This window comes from Asparagus officinalis, chromosome 1 (assembly GCF_001876935.1).
Source record: "Asparagus officinalis chromosome 1, Aspof.V1, whole genome shotgun sequence".
Lineage (NCBI taxonomy): Eukaryota > Viridiplantae > Streptophyta > Magnoliopsida > Asparagales > Asparagaceae > Asparagus > Asparagus officinalis.
This window is the reverse complement of record NC_033794.1, coordinates 109,912,935-109,928,081: the sequence shown is the minus strand read 5'-3', so window position 1 is coordinate 109,928,081 and position 15,147 is coordinate 109,912,935. Positions and strand designations below refer to the sequence as shown.

At 36.8% G+C, this 15,147-nt stretch overlaps 2 protein-coding genes across 3 annotated transcripts; both read left to right on the top strand.

Annotated features, from left to right (window-relative positions):
• Window positions 294-620, top strand: LOC109839218 (uncharacterized mitochondrial protein AtMg00300-like). Its single transcript, XM_020407650.1, has one exon. The coding sequence runs from the start codon at window positions 294-296 to the stop codon at window positions 618-620; it is 327 nt and encodes a 108-aa protein (XP_020263239.1).
• On the top strand, window positions 8,240-14,600 carry LOC109828940. 2 transcript variants are annotated; one of them, XR_002243903.1, is made up of 3 exons: window positions 8,240-8,491; window positions 8,772-9,987; window positions 14,260-14,600. XR_002243903.1 is itself a non-coding variant. In XM_020395941.1 (2 exons), the coding sequence occupies exon 1, from the start codon at window positions 8,556-8,558 to the stop codon at window positions 9,072-9,074; it is 519 nt and encodes a 172-aa protein (XP_020251530.1). In that variant the 5' UTR covers window positions 8,240-8,555; the 3' UTR covers window positions 9,075-9,987; window positions 14,260-14,600. The 2 variants fall into 2 exon arrangements, 1 of the variants encoding a protein (XP_020251530.1); XM_020395941.1 differs by having other exon boundaries at window positions 8,240-9,987.

The following is a 15,147-nucleotide window of genomic DNA, read 5'->3' as shown; positions in this document are numbered from 1 at the left end:
AATCGTGGGTGCTGGATTCAGGAGCTTCGTTTCATGCTACCTCAAATAGAGATTTATTTGAGAACTATGTTTCAGGAAACCTAGGAAAAGTCTATCTTGGTGATGATCAGCCATGTGATATCGTTGGCAAAAAAGGAGTCGTGCAAATCAAGCTCAATGGGTCTACATGGAAGCTGAGTGATGTGAGACATGTTCCTAGCTTGAGGAAAAATCTGATTTCCATAGGACAATTGGCGAAAGAGGGATATGTATCAACCTTCGCATGTGATACGTGGAAGGTTACAAAGGGATCCATGGTTGTTGCCCGTGGTACGAAGACTGGATCTCTCTACATGACGATAGATGCACGAGGTTCCATTGCAGTGGCTGAAGGCAGTGAAGACCCAAATTTGTGGCACCAGAGGCTAGGTCACATGAGTAGCAAAGGCCTAAAGGTTATGCAATCGAATGGGAAGTTACCAGGTTTGAGATCGGCTGATATTGACTTATGTGAAAGTTGTATTCTTGGGAAACAAAAGAGAATAAGCTTCAAAAGGGTTGGCAGAACCCCTAAAGAAGAGAAGCTTGAGTTAGTTCATACAGACGTGTGGGGTCCAGCATCAGTACCATCCACCGGCTGAAGGTTATACTTTGTGACCTTCATAGATGATCACTCGAGGAAGACTTGGGTCTATTTCATGAAACACAAATCAGAAGTGTTTGAAGTCTTCAAGAGATGGAAGGCTATGGTTGAGAACGAGACCGGTTTGAAGATCAAGAAGTTTCGTTCTGACAACGGAGGCGAGTATGAAGACTCAGAGTTTAAGAAGTTCTGTTATGACAGCGGCATTAGATTAGAGAGGACAGTGCCAGGTACACCCCAGCAGAATGGCGTAGCAGAACGCATGAACAGAACATTGACTGAGAGAGCCAGAAGTATGCGGTTACAAGCAGGTTTTCCAAAGCAATTCTGGGCAGAAGCAGTCAACACAGCTGCCTACTTGATCAACCGGGGACCATCAGTGCCTTTGGAGCATAAAATACCTGAAGAAGTATGGAGTAGAAAGCAGGTAAACCTTTCTCACCTGAGAGTATTTGGATGTGTTTCATATGTACATCTGAGTGATCACTCTAGAAGCAAACTCGATCCTAAGTCCTTAAAATGTTTCTTTGTTGGCTATGGCGGTGATGAGTTTGGCTACAAGTTCTTGGATGAGCAGAACAAGAAAATCATCAGAAGCAGGGATATGGTCTTTAATGAAACAGTCTTCTACAAAGACCGTGATGTCGTTCAGTCCACTAGTTCGACACAGCGTGATCCCACATACTTCGAGTCAGATGATGCCTCAGATGGAGGCAATCCCGAAGCTAGTTCTGATGAAGAAGAAGAGTTGATGGATGAGACTACTTCAGAGGGGGCAGATGAAGATGGAGGGCCTGTTTCGCCCGTCAGAGAGTTGAGGCGGTCAGCTAGAGTCCCCAAGCTTAATCCGAAGTACCCATCACTACAGCCCAGAGCTCATCTCAACTACCTATTATTGAGTGATGGTGGAGAGACAGAAAGTTATGATGAGGCCCTCCGAGTGGATGATGCGAGCAAGTGGGAGCTTGCCATGAAAGATGAAATAAAATCCTTGAACACCAACAAGACATGGGAACTTGCGAAGCTACCAACGGGGAAAAAGGCCTTGAGCAACAAATGGGTGTACAGAATCAAAAAGGAACATGATGGTTCCAAGAGATACAAGGCCAGATTGGTGGTTAAAGGATTTCAGCAGAGAGAAGGAGTTGATTACACAGAGATCTTCTCTCCAGTAGTCAAACTAACTACCATCAGAACAATCCTGAGTATTATTGCAGCTGAAGATCTACATCTCGAGCAGCTAGATGTAAAGATAACTTTCCTCCACGGTGATCTAGAGGAAGAGATATATATGCAGCAGCCAGAGGGATTTACTCAGAAGGGAAAAGAGAAGATGGTATGCAGATTGAAGAAGAGCTTGTACGGCCTAAAACAAGCTCCAATGCAATGGTACAAAAAGTTCGAAGGATTCATGCACAGGAACGGTTACTCCAGGTGTAATGATGATCATTGCTGTTTTGTCAAAGAGTTCGACAACAGTTACATCATCTTGCTTCTATATGTCGACGACATGCTAGTAGCCGGTTCAGATATGACAGAGATCAAGAAGCTGAAGAAGCAACTGTCGAGTGAGTTCGACATGAAGGATCTAGGCGCAGCGAAGCAGATATTGGGAATGAAGATCAGTAGAGATAAACTCTTGGGCACACTGCGGCTATCTCAGGCCGAGTACATTAGACGGGTGCTTGAGAGATTCGGGATGAGTGGTGCTAAGGCCGTTAGCACACCGTTAGCCAGTCACTTCAAACTGACTAAGGAGCAGTGTCCTGAGACTGATGAAGAAAAAGAATACATGGCTAAGGTTCCATATGCTTCAGCCATTGGAAGCATTATGTACGTCATGGTATGCACGAGACCCGACATTGCCCATGTAGTGGGAGCTGTGAGCAGATTTATGTCAGATCCAGGAGAGCAGCACTGGGAAGCAGTAAAGTGGATTCTTAGATACCTGTGAGGTACTATAGAAGATTGTCTATGCTTCAGAAGAGGCAAGTTAGTCCTGCAGGGTTTTGTTGATGCAGACTATGCTGGTGAGATAGACCAGAGAAGGAGCACTACAGGATATGTATTCACTTTGGGCTCTACAGCTATTAGTTGGGTTTCTCAGTTGCAGAAAATCGTTGCTTTATCAACGACAAAGGCTGAATATGTTGCGGTGACAGAGGCAAGCAAGGAGATGATATGGTTACAGGGTTTCTTGGAGGAGCTGGGACAGAAGAGTGTCTTACATTGTGATAGCCAGAGCGTAATTCATTTGGCAAAGAATCCCGCTTTTCATGCAAGGACCAAACACATATAGGTCCGCTACCACTTCATAAGATCAGCGTTGGACGAGGACATGTTGGAACTTGTGAAGATTCAAGGAAGCAAGAACCCAGCCGATATGCTTACCAAGGTTGTCACTACAGAGAAACTGAAGTTGTGCTCAACTTCAGTTGGCCTCAGGACTTGATGATACGGAGGTCGTCACCGCAGAGAGAGCTGAAAGAGGTTGATAGTTAGTCTCCAAGTGGGAGATTGTTAGGATATGTGAAGCCTAACTATCAGGTGTGCCCTACACTTCAGAATGAAGAGGAACAAAGTTGGAACAAGAGGAACAGGATCGACAATGGCAAAGTTCAAGCAAAACGACGAAGGAGAGCTTTTACAGCTTTCGCACGTGGTGCTGCGGTCGACCGGAGTCGGGTTTTGGCCCAGATTCGTTTTTTAACCTGATTTGATCTGTTTCCTTGTTTACTTGTTAAACCCTTAAGTCTATAAATGGGTTGATTAGGGCATGATGTAAAGAGACGAAAAATAGTGAATTTTTCTCCTGCGGCGGCCGTGGACGTAGTTTCTCACATTGAGAAGCGAACCACGTAAATCTTGTGTGTTTGAGATTGTTTGATTTTCTCTCTTCTCTCCTAAATCTCTATTTCCAAATCACATCAGGGGGGTTGTGTATCCCCAACAACTCCCTCGTCAGCAAGCAAATCTGCTGTATATGTCATGTTGAAGGTACCCAATCATTGTATCTGTACATGCTACTGGCTAGGAACAATCTTAAGTATTAACAAAAACAAATAGGAGCAGACAAGGATCTTGGTTTGATTTGTGGGATCGTCACATGAGAACAAATAGGCAGAAGTGTAGGAATCTTTCTTCATTGTTGTAGAGAGTTATGTTGGTTTACTTCTAAGTTATAACTATATTGGAGCTCACGTCTTCGTTTATGTTTTACTTTTTACAGTGTTAGATATAATTTGTAGCAAATTCTAAGTTATAACTATATTGGACCTTTATATTCTACTTATTTGAAATTTTTTGAATTAATTTCAAGGGATGAAGGATGCGAGATTGATGTTTTGATGGGCTCACTAAAGTCAAAAACCAAGGACATCAGCATATTTTTCTCTCTCTATTTGGTTAAGATTCTCTATATATGAAATTGATTGTAATAGATTCTGTTGGTTAAGGTTTTTTTTATATGAAATTGATTGTAATAAACTTTGTGACTAGAAACGGATTATATACTTTATATTAGGAATATCATGACATTTACTTTAGATTTGTTTTGGTTCTTTCATTGACCTTTCTTTCTGCAAATATTATGTGTGAGAAATGTTGTTCTTTAATTAATGAATTTTCTTCTAACTTTAGATTTGTTTTTGGTTCTTTCATTGACCTTTCTTTCTGCAAATATTATGTGTGAGAAATGTTGTTCTGCAAATATTATGTGTGAGAAACGGATTAATACATGTTTATTAACCTGTTACTTCCTAAGATATGAATGATACTAATTTTGAATAATTATGCTTGAATTGCATCATTGTCTAGAGCTTATTCGGAATCATCTTTCTTCACTTGAGGTTATGAATAACTTGCAAGTCCAAGACCATGTAAGATTATATGTAAATTTAGAGTCATCGTAAATTTGACTAAATTTTCTTAGTTAAGATTGTGCTAACATGTTCGGTAACTTGTAAATTTTTTAAAAATATGATAGAATCATAATTTAATTTAATTATTTTTTGTAAACTATTTAAAATCTGAATCTAATTCCAAAAAGTATGAATTAAAATTATATTGTGATATTTTTCTTCCTCTTTTCTCATAAAGGTAACCAAACAAGAAAAAATGACTTTCTTATGAATTTTCTTCTAACTTTCCTTACAATATTCTTTCTAACCAAACAATAAAAGTATTATCATTTTCTTTTCTTTTTCTTTTCCTTTCTTTTTACTTTCTCTTTCTTTTTACTTTCTAAGTGTTTGATGAAATGCTCCTTAGACTTTTTTTAATCAAAACTTGATATTTTTGCATTTCATTTTTGTTATTTATTGTTTTAATTGTTTTATGAACCATATCATACACTCATCTAATTACATTTGCATTTCATTTTTGCGTTTCAGTTATGAGAACTTTTAAGGTCCAACAAGTTCTTACTGCAGTTGTTGTTTCATGGGTTATAAGTGCATAACCATAGGTTAAACCGTAATACAACTTATATGAATCAACTTGGTGTATCCTTTTGTAAAATGTTCTTAAACATGAACCAATAAGCTGCTCCATTTGAGGATTTTCTTACATCCATTTAGATGAGTGTTAAGAGGATGGAACGAGCTTTATGCGCTTCGCTACTGCCGCAAAAAAAGAAAAAAAAAAGAAAATGTAATCTTGCAAAATATGTAGAAAAATCATGTAATGTCAAATACATATTATTAGTTTAAGCATAGTACCAATGTTTAGCAGGTCCTTTGTTCAAGCTTTATCAATACGATGTCAAATTTTCAGCTTGTTTGATATACATTCTTAGCCTAAGACCCATTATCATAAGCTTTTAAATAAAGCGATCAGAATGTATATGATGGGTTGTTGTTGTTGTTGTTGTTCAGCTTTCCCCTTCTTCGCAGTTGGATTATGATTGCTTGTAGTAAATTCTTGTGCTTTCGAATGGGAAATGTCATAACAATGAGATGAAACAATGAGATGAAGTTGATCACATCAACGAATTGAAGGGGAAAACAAACAGAGAGACCACTGGCTAATAAATTAAGATCCAATGAAGGAGGGGACTGAATCGAATCAGAAAAGGGCGAAAAAGGAAAGAATTAGATCAGCAGATTCCTTAAAAATCAAACTTTGCAGCATAGTATCAGATTTATTTTTGTATTGTTTAACTTAACAGTGAGGTGCGTTAGCTTTTACGTGTATTGCAATAAGAGTTTATCATTATAATTTTATCATTATTTGGACTATTTAACTATATAAGGTATGTTCAAAATTTTGCTATAGACCATACCCTCACTGGATACTTTCTTGCTCTCAAATAATTACTTTTTATTGGTGACTTATCCTGGGGATTGAAATATATGCCGTTATCCCACCTTGTAATAGATTATCAAAGAAGGGTCTGTCTGGTAGCTTGGTACTGAATAAACCATTGCTTGATGGTGTCATTATAGATAAATTGGATTTCACAAGCTTTTCTAACTAGTTGATCTTTCTTGGATGGAAAAGTTGACATGTCTGGTACAACACTTGATCTCTGCTTATAGGTACTGGAAATAATTTATCACATTCTCTTATACACACCATAATCTGTCACATTTTCTTTTGTCGGTGCTGTCAAACTTTCCTATCATTGCATTTGCAGCAAGTGTTTGCGTACTCATTTAGTATCTTTTTAAACCTATAAGTATGCATATAATAAATGTCCATAAGGATGTTAATCCCCGGCCTGGACCTGGCCTGTATGGATGGTTCTGTATTGTGTCTAAAAGCTCGACCTTTGCATGGAATTGGGTAGAGTCTGTGTACTACTTACATGGATTCAGAGTCTTTCCATTTTGATCAACAAATATGTATATTTAGCAATACAAATTGTATATGCACACGACACAGATTTGAGTGCATGAATCACATCCAAAGCCCACGATATATATGTCACATTGTAGTATATGGAATATCTATGCATGTCTTAATATCAAAAATGATATATTTTGGCTAGCTCATGTAACTTCAATGTTACTTATCCTATTAGTTTAGACCACATGCATTCAATGTTACTTATCCTAGCTCATGTAAATGACCTGAAGACTAGTCCTCGTTTTTACACAGAAGGAGAGATATTTGAGGAGCTTTCAAAAGTTGAAGGGCTCAATGAGGACGCACAGCTTGTAGCCTACGACTATCTTATTAAGGATGCGGCTCGAGGGAGGAACTTTATTGGGTTACCAATTCAATGAAGGAAAAGGTGGTTGGAGATTAAGCTTGGATGGGCATCACACAATCTTAGTATCGGTACTATGAGGTAATTTAATTTACACTCTAATTACATGTTCGCATTTTACCACCTAGTTCTTAAGTTTAAGGTATAATGAAATAAAAATTTACTAACATTCATTTGCCTAATATAAAAGCCTTCCTGTCTTTCAAAAGTTGAAGGGCCCTCTAGTGTTTACCTTTTCATGATGGGAGGATTGTCTTTGAGTTTGAACTTGCATTGTTTGATAGTAATAAGTACATCACCTTATTGTTTGTAATTTAATGTTTATTGAGTATGATATTATAGCTCTTATCATTTAAGTCTGTTCCATGTACAAAGTTACTTATATCACCAATATATGCATCTTTTCTTTTTGTGTATGTATGGAATTTTTTCTAGTTTTGATTTATATACAGATTTACAATAAGCATGCCTTCAAGTTATCTCTCCATTTGGAAGTATTTAGTAAATTTCACAAGATTAGAACACAAAGCCACATGTTTAGGGGGGCAAACTTACATTACGATGATTAGTCACTTCCATCATTTATGATGATTAGTCTTAAGAAAAGAACCATGATACGACGAGTGATAGTTTCATTTTGCTTCTAAAAGAATGTTAAGACTTTATTTTATAGTTTTTTGATGTTTATATTCTACTTATTGGAATTTTTTTAAATTAATTTCAGGGAACGAAGGATGTGAAATTGATGTTTTGATGGGCTCACTAAAGCCAAAAACCAAGGACTTCAGCATCTCTCTCTCTCTCTCTCTCTCTCTCTCTCTCTCTCTGGTTTAGCTTTTCTATATGAAATTGATTGTAATAAACTTTGTTGGTTAAGATCTTCTATATGAAATTGATTGTAATAGATTTTGTTAGTTAAGATTTTCTATATGAAATTGATTGTAATAGACTTCGTGACTAGAAATGGATTATACTTTATATTAGAAATATCATGACATTTATTTTAGATTTATTTTGGTTCTTTCATTGACCTTTCTTTCTACAAATATTATGTGTGAGAAATGTTGTTCTTTAATTAGTGGAATTGTGGTTGTGCTTCTGCTTGTTAATATTATGTGTGAGAAATATTGTTCTTTAATTAGTGGAATTGTGATTGTGTTTTTGCTTGTTAATTATTTTTTGTAAATTATTTAAAATCTAAATCTAATTACAAAAAATACGAATTAAAATTATGGTGTGATAATTTTTTTCCACTTTTTCTCAGAAAGGTAACCAAACAAGAGAATATGTCTTTCATATAATTTTTCTTCTAACTTTCATTACAATATTCTTTCTGACCAAACAATAAAAAGAATATCATTTTTTTCTTTTTACTTTCTCATTCTTTTTCTTTTCTATCCCTTTCTCTCAACTAAACCCTCCCCAATCCCCTTCCAAATCACTGCTAAGTTCAAATTTGGAAGTCGACCCAATACTCCTCTATTCTACATCTACCCAATTTCTACGACGGCTTGAACATTTGAAGTGATCCGAGCACGGGGCTTCGTGAAATATGCTGGGAATGAAGACGATGCAGAGGAATTGAAAGGGGTTTGTCATGATCAGCACTACTCCTTCTCTTTCCCACCTAATTCGAGCAAACTAAGGAGACGAGCGCGGTACGTTTAGTCTTGTGAGAATTTTTTTTTTAAGGTTGATGTTGATCTACTAGGTGTATTTAGAATGAGCTCTACTTTCAGTATTCATATGCGTCATGGTGGTTTTCTCACGCCACCTCCAGATTCGAGAAACAGTGGGGATTCTATAGATTATTTTGATAATGCGGAGTATGATAAAATTGGGTTTTTTTATATTGAAGGTTTTGTGAAAAAACTATTGTCTAATAATCCTTTCAGTGCTATATGGTACTCAAAGTCTAGTTTTAGCACTTTTGAACAGAGCTTAGAGATTCTGACAAATGATTTTGGTGCAATGGAGATGAAGATGATGATTGCTCGTAATAATAATAATATAGTGTCAATCTATGTTGAGCACCTACTGGATGATGATGTTGTTGGGTCAGAACAGGATGAAGGGGCTGTTGATGGTGTTCGTGATAGTGAGGATAGTGGAAATGACAGTGCTATTGGCATAAGCTTCGATGACAGTGATTCTGATAGCAGCAGTAGCGAAGAATTTGAAGGGACAACTGCTACTAGGGTTAAAAAAGAGGATGAGGACCAGAGCACAGATGGTACATAATAGGATGATGCTTGGGAAGGGTCTCATACTGATGATGAGGGGTTACCATTCACTAATGACAAAAATGATGAGCATCCTAGTGGTATGACTTCTTTTCCTGAATTCAAAGAACCATATGATCCTAAGAATATAAAGTCTACACTTGGTTTATTTTTTAAAAGTAGACAATTCCTCAAGAAGGTTCTTATTGACTATTTTGTGCATAATTTTCATAGCTTTAAGTTTGACAAAATTGACAAGCAGAGGGTAAAGATGATTCGTACAGGAAAGGATTATGAGTGGAAGATATATGCATCTCCTTACAACAACACCGATGCTTTTCAAGTGAAAACTTATCATCAATACCACCCATGCTCTATGGTGCATGATAACAAGAGAGCAAGCGACAGTTGGTTGGCCTCCCAATGGGTGAAGACTCTAAAAATGGAACCTCAATCTTTCAAAACAAAAAGTGTATAGAGCCAAGAAGTAGACAGAAATGATTGTTGAAGGGGCTATTGATGCTCAATTCAAAGTCTTGCCCTAATATTTGCTCGAAGTTAGAGAGACCAACATTGGAAGCATGTGCTATATAAAGTGTGTTACACAAAATGAGTTAGATGTGATTGGTCCAAGCAGAGTGTTATTTCCAAGATTTGAGAGACTATATTATTCTATCAGCGCATGGACGAATGGTTTTATGGCAGCTTGTAGACCAATAATTGGTCTCGATGGATGTCATCTTAAAGGGGTGCATGGAGGTCAACTGTTGGCTGCGGTTTCTAAGGATCCAAATGACAGAATATTTGTTATTGCAATAGCAGTGGTTGACTTGGAGTGTCATGATAGTTGGTCATGGTTTTTAAAAAGCTTGTTTGATGATATCGGTTCAATTGAAGATAAAGGATGGACCTTTATATCTGATCAACAAAAGGTATGCTTACCTTTAACTTTTGTAACTTATTTGAGTAGTTAGATTGATATAAATGCCATCTTACTGTACTTTAATTTTATTGTACATTAGCTAATATATTAGCTAATAACTTGTCAACAAAAAGGCTATGGTTTTGTTACTGTTCCATTTTGTGCATGTTGAACTTTTAGTAACAATCCAACAGTTTCTCATCAAACTTGGTCATAGGATTGCTGGTTGAATATCGAAAACATAGGAAAGATCCAAATAAACTTCCCTTGTAAATTTCATGTCATTTATGTTGCACACACTACTACTTCTTGTATTGTTAACGTAGGGGCTTGAAAAGTGTTTAACAGACTTTCCAGTACAAGTCAATCATCGTCACTGTGGCAGACATCTCTACAACAATTTTAGAAAGTAATTTCCAAGCATGTAGTTGAAAGATAAATTATGGAACACAACTAGAGCTACTTACATTGGAGCTTGGATGAAAGAAATGGATGAAATGAAGGCTTTAGATTCCAAGGCCTGGGAGAAAGATCCTAGAACATGGTCAAGTCTGCATTTAGCCCATATTCTAAATGTGATGTATTATTAAACAACATGTCAGAGAGCTTCAAGTCTACTATAACTGAAGCACAGTCTAAACCAATCATCACAATGTTAGAGATGATAAGAACAACAAATGTTTATTGAAAATAGACAAAAGATGTTGACGTTCAAAAGACCAATTTGTCCAGTGATTCAAAAAAAAGCTAAACAAAGAGAAAAAGGAAAATACAAAATGGTGCCCAATTTGGTGTGGGACTCAATATTACCAAGTTTCATCTGGACCTCATTGCATTGAAGCTCAATATGTTGTGAACCTTACAGAGAAGACTTGTAGCGGCATAAAATGAGATATTTCAGGGATTCTGTGTTGTCATTCAGTAGCTGTCATGATGCTTGCTAGGGTGGAACCCTGAACAATATGTTCATAAGTATTATAGCAAAGAGGCCTACATAGCCTGTTAGAAGCCAATAGTACATGCCATTAGGGGGGCAGATCAATGACTTGAAGCAGAGTTAAAGGATCTAACCCCCCCCTGTGTATAAGAGGGTGGGAGGAAGACCGAGGAAATTATGAGATTAGAGCCAGATGAGTAGAGAATTGGAAAATGTGGTGCAAAGCTTAGCAAGAGGAACACACCAGCAAAATGTCGAAAGTGTGGAAGAGTTGGACACAATGCGATGACATGCAAAGGTGAGAGGATAGAAGCTGATAATGCGGCAAGGAAAAAAGCACCAAGGAGGGATACAAACAAACAACAACGAGCAACTGTAGGTATTAACCATTTCATTTATATTGAATTTGAGCTATGTTATTTAAATTATAATTAACAAAATCTGAAACTGATAAAACTTGAAACCCAAAGCTATTTTTCAAATGATAAATCTGAAATATATATAGTCAAAATATATATTGATAATCACATATTTATTATATTTTTATACCCTTATTATCTATTTGATTTAAATAAAAATGTCACTAATAAACATGTTTTATTTTAATTGCAAGTTAATGAATAAAAGCCCAAAAGAACTCAACATCTCATCTCTCAAAAAGCCCAAGAAGTTCAAGCTCATACACATAAGAGAAGATCGGCCAAAGAACAAAATGACTGAGTATCAATACCTGTATCGATAGCGGTATCGATACCAAGTTTACTGTTACGGATTAAAGGTTGAAATTGATTAATTTGGGGATCAAGTTTAATCCAATGGTTGATAGTTGTTATAATACACTATAAATAGGGTTAGAGAGTAAAGGGTTCAAGTGTGAAATGTTTTGTAAAAACTCCTTTTGGTGAGGTGGGTACTCTTAATTGAGAAACCTTCCAAATTGTAACTTTTTGTTGTAATTAATAAAATAATATTTTCACCTCTTCGTATTTTTTTTCTTCTCTTTGTTTGATTTTGAAGATGAAGATGAGATGAAGATGAAGATCAAGATGAATGTTTGTTATCACCTTGAGGCTAGAACCCTCTTGGGATGTAAATTTTCTATTTATTAATAAATTTATCTTTTGTTTTATTTTCTTATTTAAATAGCCAAGATGCTAGAACCCTCTTGTCTTGAATTTATTTTCATGCTTGTAGAGTAGATTTATTTTCATGTCTTTACTTCCTTGCTTTAAATTCTTACATTTATTTTGTAGTTTAGATTTTTATAATTTATTTTGTAGTTTAGATTTTTACAATTTATTTTATAGTTTAGACTTTTTTTCTTACACTATTCGCCTTGAGGCTAGAACCCTCTTATGATTAGTTTTTATTTTTATTTATTTTTCTTTTCTTTGATTTGCCTTGAGGCTAGAACCCTCTAGGAAATTGCCCTTTTTCTGAAGATGTGGAACTAATCCTTGTGGGAATTCTAGATATTACATGAAACTAGCTAGTGGATTTAATTCTAGATTCCTCTATCTCCAATTGAATCATCCATCTTTTACTTTCTTCATTTTCCTTTTTATTCTTGATTTTTCTCTCATTTGTTTCTTGATTTTATTTCCTTCATCTTTCTTTCTTCCCTTTTCTTAGTTTTGTTTACATTTACACTTTATCACATCTACTCTTAATCTCGTTTTGTTTTTATTTACATACAATCACTCTCACTCTCTCTATCTATTCATAATCACATCCATCGCTTCTAATTGTCACACAAAACATAAGAACCAATTTTGATTTTCTCCTACAACATAAATTTTTATATTGTAACTTGATGGTTGTGCACTTGCAACTTTAGAGGTATATTTTTATGCTCCGTCATATACAGTAGTAGTGTAGGTGTAAATTTTGATCTCCCGAAAACAAGGAACTTCGTTTGTATTAATAAGAATAGCTTATTACAAACTAATGAATCAAATGTTTACAACAGAAGCGGAGGGAATGCCCTCCTTGTTTAATGTGGGTTCCTCGGTAGCGATAGGATGCCTCGCTCGGTGCTCGTGCCGAGTCTGCTTCTCTTGGACGATCCGATCGAAGTTGCTGCCGGAGCTTCAGTTCTCGGTAGAAGGTCTGATGTAAGTGGGTTCGAGTCTACCCGAGAGCCTCAAGTCGGAGAGTTTCGACAAGTCTCTTCCAATGAGGGAGCCTTTTGCAAAAGCTAAGGTTCAACCTTTGGAAGATTAGCTAGCCGAGTAAGCAGCAGCCAATCCCCTCTTCATGCTGGCTGAAGATGGGTTTTAATAGGCAAGGGATGGTATGGGTCATCCCTTGATTCGTGGGATTTGACCACTAATAGAGGTGAGGGAGCCAGCCGTCCTAGCTGTGGGATGTGACCACTTAGGGGGTCCTGTCAGCCGCCCTAGCTGTGGGATGTGACCACTTAGGGGGTCCTGTCAGCCGCCCTAGCTGTGGGATGTGACCCCTAAGAGCTGTGGGATGTGACCACTTAGGGGGTCCTGACAGCCGTCCTATTCTTGCTAGGTGAGGAGCGTCATGCTTTCTTTCTTGATTTGTGGGATTTGACCACTGATGTAACTGTTCTCATACTCTAAGTGGGCAGTTGACAGTGAGCTGGCGAGTCTGCAGCTTGGGTCTGCAGGCGAGCTTAGGACTGCAGGCAGACTTGGGTCTGTAGGCGAGCTGAGTCTGCAGGCGAGCTTGGGACTGCAGGCAGACTTGGGTCTGTAGGCGAGCTTGCAGGCGAGCTGGGTCTGCAGGCGAGCTCGGATGTGCAGGCAGACTTGGGTCTTGATCGTGCAGGCGAAATTCGAGCTGCAGGCGAGCTCCTGAGCATGGATCGAAGAATAGGCCGTAACTTTCAAACCGTATATCGGAATTGGACGAATTATATATGAAAATCGTCTATCTCGACGAGACGGAGCCATCCGAACCAAGCCAAAGGCTTTGGTTCGCTTCCTCCGTTTCGCCAAATTCCTTACGGTTTGGGAGATATCTGCGTTTTCCCCCTTTTTATCAGTGTTTTTTCCCTTTTTGCTATTTCGGACGAGGTTTTAGCAGTTTTGTTCTGAACTTCTCTGATAAGGATTTAAAGGCAATTTTTATTGCCTACAAGTAGTCTCATCTTGATTCAGTTTACAAACCTAAAATGACAAACCTAAAAATGAGTACAATTGTATTTTATTCCATGTAGTGTGATCTTATACCAAAGAGAAGGGATCAATCTCAATCTGGAGTTCAATCTAGATCTAAATCGGGAGCAACTGCATATATTAGATGCTTTATATAATTTTTTATATAATTTTATCATAATTGCTCACCTTAAAGATGCTTTGGTCTATATGCTAGGTTAATGCAGGTCCAAGATTAAGGATGAGGGTATGCTTGACACAACAGTCTACAAGTAGGAAGTCTCGCGAAGCTGGACCAACACGTGCCACACAATAATCTTATGTAAATTGTGGTTGCTTTTGTCTTTTTGTGTGCTATTATCAAATTTTTTATGTTATATTGCCATAAATTTTGGGATGTGCTATTGTGGCATATATTTGTCTAAATGATACTTAACAATCTGGAGTGTGATTATGGCAAATATGCTTTGGATTTTAAGTTGCATGTGCAAACTACTTGAATGCAAACTGGAGATTAAATGCAAAGTGCATTTTATTTTTTTGAAAAATTTGGTTGCTTCCGATGTAAGTATATTCTATATTAGATGATATTTAACAACTTGGTGTATGTGGATTTTAGATGTGAATGCAAACAAGGAGATTTAATGCAAAGTACAATATGTGTTCGATGTATTTGTTTGCATTAGATGTACTTTCTTTGAAGTTATTTGTTTGCGATAGATTTGTTCAGGTTCTTCATTTATTTTCATCACTATTTGGTGTATTTTGCTTAATGCTTGTGAACTCCAAGCGTTGTAATACTCTTTTTTTCCTCCTTTTAACATCAATGTTGCTTCATTAAGTACATCAAGTTCCTCATTACAACAACAGTAGATAAATATAAGAGCATATTAACATTGAGTACATCAAACTCATCCTCACAACATGATCAGAGATACAACCATACTAATAAAACACTAAGATTATAAATAACAATGATTTTTTTACAAAAACAACAACATCAATGAGTGCATCTATAGCATTTATAGTAACTCAACAATCCAACAATAATGCCAATGCTAATACCTAATGCACAAATAGCTAAATTCAATCTAAATCCTAATTT